The sequence below is a fragment of the Anopheles cruzii genome, chromosome 3 (genome assembly GCF_943734635.1).
Source record: "Anopheles cruzii chromosome 3, idAnoCruzAS_RS32_06, whole genome shotgun sequence".
NCBI classification, from domain to species: domain Eukaryota; kingdom Metazoa; phylum Arthropoda; class Insecta; order Diptera; family Culicidae; genus Anopheles; species Anopheles cruzii.
In genome coordinates, this window is record NC_069145.1 from 64,438,106 (window position 1) to 64,450,475 (window position 12,370).

General features: G+C 50.9%; 1 protein-coding gene across 1 annotated transcript; it reads right to left on the reverse strand.

Annotated features, from left to right (window-relative positions):
- Positions 1-2,530: 2,530 nt before the first annotated feature.
- On the reverse strand, positions 2,531-11,849 carry LOC128270784 (probable nuclear hormone receptor HR38). Its single transcript, XM_053008203.1, has 3 exons — positions 11,808-11,849; positions 2,803-5,455; positions 2,531-2,682 (listed from the first exon to the last, which is right to left on the reverse strand). Exons 1-3 carry the CDS (start codon positions 11,847-11,849, stop codon positions 2,531-2,533), a joined length of 2,847 nt encoding a protein of 948 aa, XP_052864163.1.
- Between the last annotated feature and the right edge of the window lie 521 nt (positions 11,850-12,370).

The window sequence follows — 12,370 nt, forward strand, 5'->3', positions numbered from 1 at the left end:
GTTGTGCCACCAATGTTCCCGGAATCGAACCAAACCATTCGGAGAAACCGAAACACTGAAACTGAACACGTTCTCAACCGAAAAAGTCGAAAGCCCTGACAATGCATCTGCATTCTACAAAACGAGACCGTCCGAGACGCATTCTGTTGCGCGATTTGGTGACACACGCCGCTGACATTTTTTTCTACATTTGATTTGATTGTATTGAATTTTTAAACGTTACTTAAGGCAAAATTGTTCGGCAAGTGGGCATGCGGTCTCGCAAGCCATTTCTTTATTTATTCTCCCCCTGGATTAGTCTAATCGCGTGCTATTGCGTGTGCGTGCGATACGTTTTATGTCGTTTGGTAAAGTCTACGAAAACCGACAGAACAACATGGCAGAACGGAAATTATGACACCGCTATGTAAAGTGCGCGATTATTAAGACGAACGATTCTCGTTGGAGATTGTTGTTTCACTAGTTTATGTTGCTTTTCCAAATGGCAGTTATTCGAAAGAGATTGCGCAGCTAACCCGACTGAAAAATATTGCCATTTTCAGTGTGCACGGAACAACGGATGTAACGGAACTAGCGATAGTGATGTATAGCTGACTTTCATTCGTCTCCCACCGCCCTCGCCACACCACGAGAACTCAGTTACGGAACGGGTCGATCTTTCTCTTATACAGTGAATGCACCGAAATTCGGAACCACGCTATGTTACACATAAGCATTTAATTTCGCCGGCAGGATGATTTTGTAATTTTTGTTCGCCGAAAACAGAAAGCTTTTAGCTCGAAGGAATTTGATCCCAACTTATAAGACCCAACAAAACAAAGGAAAGGATTAAATGATAATTTTTTGTTTATCGAAAAGCGTCGCATAAATTATTGTAAAACATCACTACAGTAATGTAAAGAACGAAACCAATGCTTTAAGCAGATAACTTAAGAGGTACACGCACATACACAGCACGCCAGTAATAAATACGAATAAGGTTAGGTAAAGGAAGTTGAACCAACGTAAGTGCTAAATAAGGACACACGAACCGACAGAGATACCCCGTCGCGGATTGTTTAAGCGTTGTGTGATTCGTTCCTCTAATCGGGTAAGCTACAGTTTTCGCTTGCCTGGGAAAGATACAAAAAGTAGCGCATAAGCAGCGGTTGGGTTTTGAACACAAACAAGCACCTAGCACCCACATGAAGTTAGCAAGGTTGCGGACAAACAAACACTGCACGCCAAGGCAGTTGGCTGGGGCAAATAATTTCAATCTCGTCCTACACTTTTGATGCTGATCCAATCGCTTCCCAGCAGGATCGCATTAGATCGCGACTAACAATACGTGAGCGCGTAAATTATTCATTTGGCACACACCAGCCGATGCGGCGAGAAGCAGAGCAGATAAAAATGGAACCTACTGGCGTTATAAAAATTGCTCTTAATGCTCTGCATGGAAAACAGAACTCGGTAAGAGCCTGATCGAATCGAACGCAGAAAAGCGTGTTTCGATCGAACGTGTGCTTCTAGTTCTGGTTGCCTTCGTTCCAATTTAGACCCTATTTACACACGGCGAAAGCGTGGTTTGCTTTCGTGTTATTTGTTGGTTTTTTGTCTGCACCCTGCACTTCTGATTAACCTTTGATTTTTACCACTACCGGCCAGGTTCACCCATTAGCTGGTGTGGTGTAGTGTAGCTGTTGCTGCTAGCAGCAAATGTATCGTTTTCTTTTGGATTTTTTCTTCAAGCTGAAACGGGACTTTTGTTTTAAAAACAGTGTAAAACTAAACAGTTTAAGATTTATCCATGCTTATGCTTTGCGCTATATGCTGTTTCACCTAAACGTAATTACGACTTATGTTACGACTACCTTAACTCTACTGCGCCTTTTGCCAATGGTTGGATGCTTTCTTGCTCCATACTGCTCCCATTTGCTTCGCTTTTCCACCTCGTCTGCGTCTGTCGCGTCCTTTGCGGAATTACGGTTTGCCTGCCTTTTATCGAACCACTTAGTGGCTATTTTTCCAAGGAAACGAATTTCTTTAGCACTACTCACACAGCGATAGCCAAAAGCATCGAACGGAAGAAAAGCCTGCCGAGTTCGGTCTCATCCTGCTGCCCTCTTCGATTCACAGGCTGTCTTGGATCGTTCTCCATCTTCAAGGCATGTGTGGCGCGCAGCCGCTAGAACATGGAACTTATCGCACTTCCTTACACTAACTTGCTACACCATTGCACGGCGGCGCGTGGTGAATGGTGAAGAAAAACGCATTTCTAATCGCTTCTAATCGGGGCGGAGGAAGCACCACGCTCCACGCTCTGACATCGATCAGAGAGGCGGGACCGGTTCTTCTTCGGTTCTAGAGCTCTAAACGTTAAATAATTCAGGTGGGACACAGAGAAACAAGGTGCCTTACGAGACAAAACAAGCGCTCCCGACTCGAGTTGGTACCGAAACGGGGAAGGCCTTTCCGGATTAACGGAACCGGCGCAGCAGCAGAAGGTACTCTAGACGGTGGCCTCGCAGAGGGGTGCTTGGCAAAACTATCAGTTATCGGCGGTGCTGCTGGTGCTGCTGTTGCTGTCGCTGCTGTTGCCGTTGGTGCGATTTGGCGAATCGTTCTCCTGGTTGCTGGCCGCGGCTGCTGTCACCGCCGCATCCGGCTTGCTGCTGCTGTGGATAATGGTTGGTGCTTTGGCTGCTCCGGAGAACCCCACTCCGATGCCGACATTGGGCTCGGTGCTGGTGGTCACAACTGCTGCTGCTGATGCTGCTGCCGCCGTTACCGACGGTTGGCGTGTCGGTTCTTCCTCCACACTGGATGCCGCACCACCGGAAGCCCCCGATGATGGCCGGGATGAGGGTCTCGGTGATGTTGACGGGCGCCGGTTGGCAGCCGTCGGGGCAGGAGCTAGCCCTTCGTCGCCCGCCGTCGTGTCCGTCGCCGACGGGTTTTTGGTACATTTGGTCAAGGAGGCTCCGTTCGGGGACGTCGGGGACGCCACCGCTATCGTTGTCGGTGATACAGGTACAACATCGGGCACATTGCTGGCACTTGGTGGTGGTTGTGGTGGTGGTGGTGTTGGTGATTGCGACGAACCGTTCACAGGTGGCGCTGCGCTCAACGACGACGAGGACGAGGACGACAACAGGAGGGCCACCTTTCGCGGGTGTTTCGATGGGGGCGGCGAAATGTGCGACGCGTCGACGTCCTCGTCGGCTGCTTCCGTCTCCGGAAGGTGGTGCTGGCTCGGTGCCTTAACGGTGGCAGCCGTAATTGACAGGCCCGCAGGAAGAAGCGCTGGCGGTGGCAAGGGTGTGGTGCTGCTGCTGGCCGACGGTGCCGGTGGAGATGCCAACATCAGCACCGTAGCCGTCGCCTGAGCCGTATCGTCCGGGCTGCGGCGAAGCAACTTTTTCAGCGGTTTCATGATGATTTCCGACTTTTCCGGAAAACTGTTCCGCCTTTCGAGCAGCTGGCACTGGCTGGCCGTGCCGCTGCTTCCGTTGCTGACGAGCGACAGTGGCGACGGAGGTGTGGACGAGGACGTGCTGGACTCGCCACCACCACCCCCTGCGCCAAGCATGAGCTCCACCACGCGCTCGTCGCTGTGCTTCTGCTGCTGCTGCAGCAACTGCAACTGCTGGCTGTGCAAACGTAGCGCCTCGATCTTCAGCACCGCCCGGTTCAGCTCCTGTTGCAGGTGGGCCAGTTGCTGCTGGTGGTCGTCCTTCTGGCGGTGCAGCTCCAGTAGCTGGTCGTCCTTGGCGCGACTGTCCAGCTGCAACCGCTGGTTCTCCAGCGCGACCATTCGGTTCTCCTGGACCAGCACCTTGAACAGGTCCAGGATCTGCTGCCGGGTTTTCGGTTCCACGTCCTTCAGCACCTCGCTGATCAGCTCGATCGGCGACGCCCCGTTGCTGCTGTCCGGTTCGCCCGCCTGACTGTCGTCGTCCGTGTCGGTCGACAGCTCGAACTCGGAATTGCCCACGACGGGCACGCCATTCTTGTGGATGATCGACACGGCCGCCGCCACTGCCGGCGGCCCGTGGTGAGATCGATGGTGCAGCATGAGGCTCTGCTGCTGCTGCTGCTGCTGCTGGTGGAGGTGGTGATGGTGCGGCGGGTGATGGTGCGGATGGTGGTGCAGGTACACCGGTGGATGGTGCTCCGCAACGTGGTGAGGTGGCGATGGTGGTGACTGCCGCTGTTGCTGCTGTTGCTGGTGAAGCACGTGGTTACCGGGCGAGTGCCGCAACGAAAGCGGACTCGTCCGATCGGCCAGTGGCGGACTGAGGGGTTCCTTGATCAGTACCAGCTTCGTATGCTTGTCGCCCAACACCGTCCGCGAGCCACCGTTCATCGTCGCGATCGCACTCATGTTGATCGGCGGAGGCAACGGCGAAGTGGACGAGGTGATCTCGTTCGACCCGGAGTGTCCGTCCGGCTGCGGGACCGTTACCGGGCTGTTGCTTTGGCTGCCGCTGCTCCCCCCGCTGCTAGCGTACGGAGCCATCGAGGAGATGAGCACGTGGCGCTGCTGCTGCTTGGCGATGATTGTACTGATGGCGATCCCGGTTGGCGTTGGCCGAACTTGAGGTGGTGGTGGTGGCGGTGGCGACGAACAAGACGACGATCCGGCGACCGGAATGTGCGCGGCGGGTGGCGGTGGGCTGCCGTCCAGGTGGCTGCCCGGCGGTGGCGTGCCCGGTCGCTCCTGCTTGATCTGCACGTCGCACTTGATCACCGACCGCACGATCGTGGCCGTCTCACTGGCTGCCGCAGCCGACGGCAGCAGAGGCGGCTGCGGTGGCGGAGTCGGAGGATTTTCCTGCTTGATTTGTACTTCACACTTTATCACCGAACGCTGCTCCTTGTTGTCGTGGTCCCGTGGATGCGGTGGCTGCACCACCGACGCCGACGCCGACGCCGACACCGACGAGAATGACGTCGAGGAGGACGATTCTTTGCAGAGGATCGACTTGCGGGGTGCCAGCGCCACGTTCGGTTGGTACGATCGCTCGAACTTGTCCGTCTCCGACATGGGGACCACATTTTCCGGGTTCTGCAGCAGCGGCGGCTCCTGGCTGAGCGCTAGGATCGTGCCGCCGGGTGACGTTGTCCGGACGACGGTGCCGTTGACGAGGGTGGTCGTGCCATTGACGTACGGGCTCCCGTTGGCGGCGGCGGCCGCTACCGCCATCTGCTGCAGGATTAGCTGCTGCTGTTGCTGGGCGTACTTCTGCGCCTTCTGCGCGGCCCACGGACGGAACGCCGAGCTCGTCTGCTGGTGGTGCTGCTGGGACAGGTGGTGCTGCTGCGAGCCGATGACGTGCTGGGGCTGCAGCCGGTTGCTGCTGCTGCTGCTGCTGTGATACAGCGACGTCACGTCGCCCATAAGCTTTGGTTTCTTCAGTGGAATGTCCTGCGGTTCGTTCTTGATCAGCAGCGCACCGTCCTCGTGGGGGATCTGAAAGAGAAAGAAACAGAGAGGGATCGTTTTTAGTCAATGGCTACTACTATAGGGTGATTTATTCGTGAACACTATAGGGTGATTCATTAAAAACTTATTTCTAAAGTGTTGAGCCTTTAACTCAAACTGTATGAAATTTGAAAAGCTCATTTACTTTAAGCTCAGTTTTAACGGCATCATCGGCCCATTTTTCTTCAAAGATGAAAAAGGAGTCGCAGTAACCGTCGACGGCTTACGCTACCGCGCATTGTTGGCTGATTGGTTCTTCGGCAAAATTGAAGCTGAAAACTTGAACGACATTTGGTTTAAATAGGACAGCGCTACGTGTCATACAGCGACATCCACAATTGATATTTTGTGCCCCATCTTCGGAACCCAAACATTAGACCACCTATACAATTTCGTTCTTCTTCTTATGCGCTGACTGGTCTTGGCCTGCAATAGTGTCAATGTTAATCTCTGTTACTCTCTGTAACGTTGTGTTTTTCAACGACTGCTCTATAGCCCGTCGCTTGGTGTACTGTACGTGGAAGTCCTATAGGAAGTTCCCTATGGAGGCAAAGAATTTTAACGAGTTAACACCTCGTTTCAACACCACACGGAAGAAGGTCATTATGAACCGTTTTGTTTTTGTTGGTCCGCAGTTGCCAATCGATTTGCAAGCTCTTCCCGAGCGAACCCGTGGCTGCGGTCCTCTTTGTTGCTCCTGGGCCTCTGCGCTACACAAAAACCGGGTGACCAACTCCATGTTCTGGCACTTCCCGTACATGGGGCGAAATGGTTACTTCCTTTCCGGTGGCCAGAGGAATCCCCAGGGGGTGGTGGACAGACGAGGTGGAATGTACGGGCTGCTGATCATCATTCCGCGACAAACGAGTGCTAACAATTCTTGCGCTCGTGCCCCGAGAGTCCGTCCATCCCGAGGACGGACTCCAAAGGCCGCGCGCGGTCAGCTGTATCCTGTTGTCCCGGCGCACGGCGCACAGCCCACATTCCGGTGTGCAAGATCCCTTTTATTCTTGCTGCTGCTACCACCAGACCAGAAAAAGTCATTTCATAAATTAAGTTATCACAACGAACCACCACGTAACCCACAGAGTGACAGGGAGAGAGAGGGAGCGGGACAAACTGCCCTCGGGCACATTCCTCTCCACGGTTGCACTTGTCATCCGGCGGCGGCCGGAGCTGGTGGAGAGCTGATTGAAGCCCAACCGGCACAAGAGTTCATGCAGCAAAACAGAAAGGAACAAAATGGAACACCACCAACCGGCCAAGGCATTCACATGGTTTTATCCTGCCCCCCTCTGCCTTATGCTGGGGATCGAGGGGCTCGAGAGCCCTTCGTTCCCCGCTTACAGCACCAGCTCAATATCGCCACAGTGTCTCGGCCGGGCGTGTCCGGCGAAAAAATGCGTCCATTTCCTATCCATTTTTTCGCCATCAATGGCAAAACTGCATTATTTCAGGGCTTTTTATCGCAACCGGGCGATCCCCGGAGGACCCGGGTTGGTACGAGGGCAGCTCCAAAAGTACTTGAGAAACCGAACACACACGGTTCGCATTATGTAATCGATCAAAGCGTTTCTTTTAATTATTAAAATTCGAAAAATTAATTACTGAATTTGTGGTGCCTTTGTGTGTCGATGATAACGGAGCTCGAATCGGATGATTCTGGAGAGTGATTGATTGGTGTTGCCAAACAAGAAGACACAAATGGTTGGTGTCAAGAGGTCCTGCTTTATCTTTACTGCACGGTTGAACCCTTTATAAACCTTGAAGTGCCTGCCGTAATGATTTCGCAGGACTTTTCGATCTGCCCTCGCCCGTCATTGTCGTCAGTGCTTGAAGTGGAACTTATCCATCCATCAGCGAGACGAGGGCTGAGACTGTCGGAAAGTCGGAGATGGTGGTGGTGGCCACCGGCTGCACCATCCCGCAGAGAACGTGACGGTCCTCGCGTCGCGTCGCCGTACTTCTGTCATTTATTTATATTCATCTCTTGTCGTGTGAACTGCACTTTTTGTGCCGTTCCGCCGTTCCGTTTGCGTTCTCTCTCTGTCGCCATCACTCTCTGGCGGGCTGGCTGGTGCTGACGCATCGCTTTACGCGTCTTGGGCTGGTGGTAACCACCACCGTGGAACAATTATGTTTTGCCGTTGCCGTCGTTTTTTTTTTGTATCGATTCCGCGGTCGGGGACGACCACGAGGAGGACCCTCGCTGTATGCGACGTTGGGCGAGGATACACATGATTGATAATTGAACTGGTTTCGCTTGGCTTTGTGCCAACGCTCAAGCCAACGCGGAGAAGATATTCACTTTCTGGTTTGACTGACTTAGCTAAGCATGTCTTGGCCGCGCCACCGGCTATGGTCGACCTTGAGCTCGGGCACAAATGCATCGGAATCGATTCCGAATCTGGTACGCGGAACGACAAGTTTTCGGCGCACATCACCATTACTAAGGGCTTGAGCGAACCCAGATAGATTAAACCGTTTTCTACAGATTCTACCAAGTTGTATCCCAAAAAACTGATGTCAACATATTCTTAGCCGATTTCTGGACACGAACTCGTTTTGGAGTCGAAGAACCACGATATTCTGTATTTTTCCTACGATTTTCAGGTGTTGCTACAATTTTTTGACGTCTTCAAGGCTGGTACGAAAATTTAAATTCAATGTTTAAATTCAACAACCCATTTTTCTGCTGTATTAATTGAAGGCGAAGAGTCCTTATACACTTTCAACAATCGTCCATAAATTTCCTTTGTTTTAAAATCTTCCAAAAATCACTGCACGATACTCCACGAACCGTTGTAAATAATACTCTGATACGTCGATAATGGGTTGTAAACAAAGTGATAGATTGAAATGAAACTTCACTACGTTCATATGTTCCAACATAACAAAAAAATAAATTACATCAGCACGGGTCCTCTGTTATTTAAGCTCAAAACTAATTGAACAGCCTGGTAGGTTGCTCTTTTCTCTACTGTCACATTGGATAATAAATTTACATACAAATGCAAACGAACCGTTGGTCTAACTTAGTTTCTATCGCGTATACTATTTGTCTGTTTTAAAATCTGATGCTATGGGAAGACTAAATGGCTCAGGCTTCTTCGAAGAATCAACCAAGAAGAACGTTTAGAAGGAGAGAAAACAGGCAGATTCTACACCGCACAGAGCCACCACACCGCACCGTGTCCTGCTACACCCTTAGGATCCCGAACGCAATCGGCAAACAAACGAGCAAATTAACGCGCCTTAGTCAACATAATTAATGCTAAAGACAGCGCCAAACCGCCAACCGGCACCAGCGCCGCGATGCAAACGATGCCATGGCGACGGCATCTCAGACGACGACGAAGGCCATGGCGACGATCGCCGCAAAATCGATCGTCTAACGGCCAGTGCCAAGAGTGTGACAATGTTGCAGAAGAAAAGCAACTGCGATTGGCTGCAAGAACGCGCCGCGCGATCGTTTTTCTTCCGATGTTCGCAAACGATTATGTTGTGGCGAGAGCCTATCGCCCTATCGCCTATCGACGCATAATAGTCTTGTATTAACCCGACGTCCCACCGTTCCGTTTGTGCCTCTGATTGAGAGTTTAGGTCTGTTTACAGTGTTGAAACCACAGCATTGGTAATGAAGTAGCAAAAAAGGTACAGAAGTAACGGAGTGAAGTAATTCGCTTTCGTAAAACTTGCATAACTCAACCGATAGATAGTTAAAACTGAAGAAATGCCAAATAGGGGCATCTTAAAATTCAAAAACACCAAAAACTATTTCTAAAAGTCATTTCACTAACAATCAAATGGTCAGAACACAGTTGTTCATCGAAATAGGAAAGGTTCGGATATGCTTTTTCGTGTATTTAGGAGCCTCAAACGGGCCCCCGAACAGTTTTGAACCCAAAAGCGACCGTGCAGAGTGCAAACGGTTTTGTTGCAGCCACTGCACTACACGCTGCAACTGTTCCTGTTCCGTCTCGCCGATTCAGCGACGGCTCGTTCGCAAACGTCTTTGCAGGTACACACAGACGAGAATTTCACTGTGAAAGGTAAGAAAAGCAAAATGGGAAAACATCACCCCGCGCACACGAAACGTGCGGAACCTGGCCAGAGCCAGGGCCAGGGCCGCCGTCTGTGTTGGGCCACGAGAGCACGCGAGCAGAACCGCAGTAATGTCTGCGGCGAGACTGTGGCGGCGCTGTTGCTATTCGATATCTACTAAATCTTTCTAATTAGAACCGGCCAGTTAATTTATCACCTTAATAGGAGCTTCACGACAACGGTGACGGGCGCGAGCGCTACGACGCGCCCTGCCATAGACTCCCGGGCACGTCGCCGGAGCGCGGTTGGCGTGGAATGTAGTTAAAAAGGGCCGGCCGAGCCAAGCGTGTGTACAGGATGGATCGGGAGATGCTGAATATTTTACGTTTTTTTTGGTAAGACACTGTAGAACACACACACACGGAGCGGGGATTTTCCTTCGTGCGATCCGCGTTAAGAAGGAAAATTTATGACCCACGCGGTCCTGGCGTCGCAGAGGGACATTATTGATGCATTTTAAACAGCCACCGCTGCATCGTGAGGAGGTATCGCGACGCGAGTGTTGTTGTGTCTCGCAAGAAGCTTGAATCTATAATAAAGACGCTACATTGTTGGGGCTGTTGAGGCGACCAAGATCGCGGCGTATCCTTCCTTCCGTGATCATGATGATGCCGCCCCGCACGGTGCAATGTGCTGGCAGCGAGCGACTGATTTTGAACATTAAGTTGACAGTTACACTGATTGACACAAAAAGGGCTCGGTTTCATTCGACTGCCGTATTACTATCACCTAACCCCAGTTCACCCGTTTGGCAACGGAACAGTTCCAATTTTAGCCACGGGCCGGGCCACAGAAAATCATCAATTTATTGTTATGTCGATTTAATGCACACCACAAGCAATGTTTCGCAATCCACAAAAAGTATATCAATTATTTGAAAACTAGGATAAATCCAAAAATGTGCCCCGCTTTTTTTGTTGATCACCGTGTGCCTCATCCAACATGAAAGCGCCGTTTTCGTCCCAAAAATCCGCTTAACATTGCCGTGAGCCTCTAAAGCTGGATTAACATCGCAGAAAATCCACTCCCACTAATAATGCATCGAGCTGCAGCGCGCGTCAGTGAATCTTGCTTCGCCGATCTACCGATGCCATTAAATCAATTAGCGTAATCCCGCTCAAGATCCCGATCGATGCGCGGGGGCTTTAGTTGACCTACCGCAGCACGAACAGCAGCAGCTCGCCGATTGCAGCTCGGTGCATATGAATCAACTTGAGCGACGATGAGACGTGCATAAATTGGGTGCTTCACTTCGAGATCGATCGGGAAACGCACAAAAAAGGACACACCAAGGCAGCGTCGTGTGCGCGAATGTGTTTGTTTAGGCCATCATAACAACAACATTGCTCTCAAGCCGGGCGAAAGGTTGTTGGCTGGCTATCCTACGCCTATCCCGGCTTCAGTTGATCTTCAGACGACCCAATGGAGGAAAATAAACCGTCATCCGTGTCTCTCGAGAGTGTAATTGATGTGGTGCGAATGCAAATTGCAAATCCACAAGCAAACACAAACCCGCGATGAGAGGCCAATCTTCAAGAAAATGAGAAATGGAATAAAATGATGCGACCTAAAGTTACTGTTGGTAGATCCATCGTCCTACCACCCGGATCAAAGTGCGTTGCATTTTGATCCAAATTTATCGTCTTTTGCGTTTCTAAATAATAATGTTCTTTGAGAGCTTCTGCTACACGGCTTAATGGTGGGGTGGATCTTGCAGCCCTAAATATACACGATACTCTTTGCTTATACTCACTTGGAATCTTTTTATGCCAAAGCAATCATACATCAGTTTATTTTATCTGTTACAACCGAACCGAATATTATCCCAAAATTAAACTGATGCACTGTCAGTGTTCGGTATATTGTAGACGGATAATCTAAGGACGGAAAACAACGACTCCAATATATCACACAACTTCAATATCAATATATCACCATCAACTAACTCCAATTATAATTGTCTGCGACAGATCTAGCGGGTCCGTTACGTACAGATAATTGAAAACGAGGTTTCGGACCAGACTTCAAAGTATCAGGCTGTTTTGAATTTATATAAATAGAACACTGTAGAACTATAGAGATCTGACATTTCGGATGTCAAGATATTGAGATATTGTTGTTCGAAATAGAAGAAAAATTAAGGAAAGAATCTGACGCAGTACGGTTGAAAGCCGAATTGGTTAGATCGTGAAGGTGCTACCAAAACGCGATGTGACTCTACGCCAAAAATGTGTACCTTTGCCGAGTAGCACATCAGCTCGCCACCGTCACAGATCATACTTGGATGATTTCGAAAGGAATCAATATAATTAGTTAACGAGTAATGCATAGCGGCATGGCGAAGACGTCGGTGGCCAATTGCGCTGCGTACATAATGTGGCCACAAAACGTTGGACATCAGAGGCAGCGGGTTGCTGCACGATCACCGGACACACCGGTCACGCGAGAGACGCCGCTTCCTGGATCAGCGCAACAGGGCACACACCACCCCTCGAGGATCATCGATCTGTGTGGATCACCCCTGTGGGACGCGGACGGAACCGTGCCAAAGTGCCGTTCGACCGACCGACCGAACCCGAGATGATGTGATCCGCTTTGCGGAAAGTTGTTCCCTTTTCGCCAGCTTCAAACGTCAAAACCTCCTCATCGCGCACCCGCGCAGCATGGCACTCCCCCGCGAAAGTACCGCAAGGTGTTTTGCCCCGGTGGACTGGGACACAGGGCGCGGGGCAGGGGCAGAGGAGGAAATGCATTAAAACCGATCCAACATCACCGCGGCCGCCAAACGGCAAATCTTCG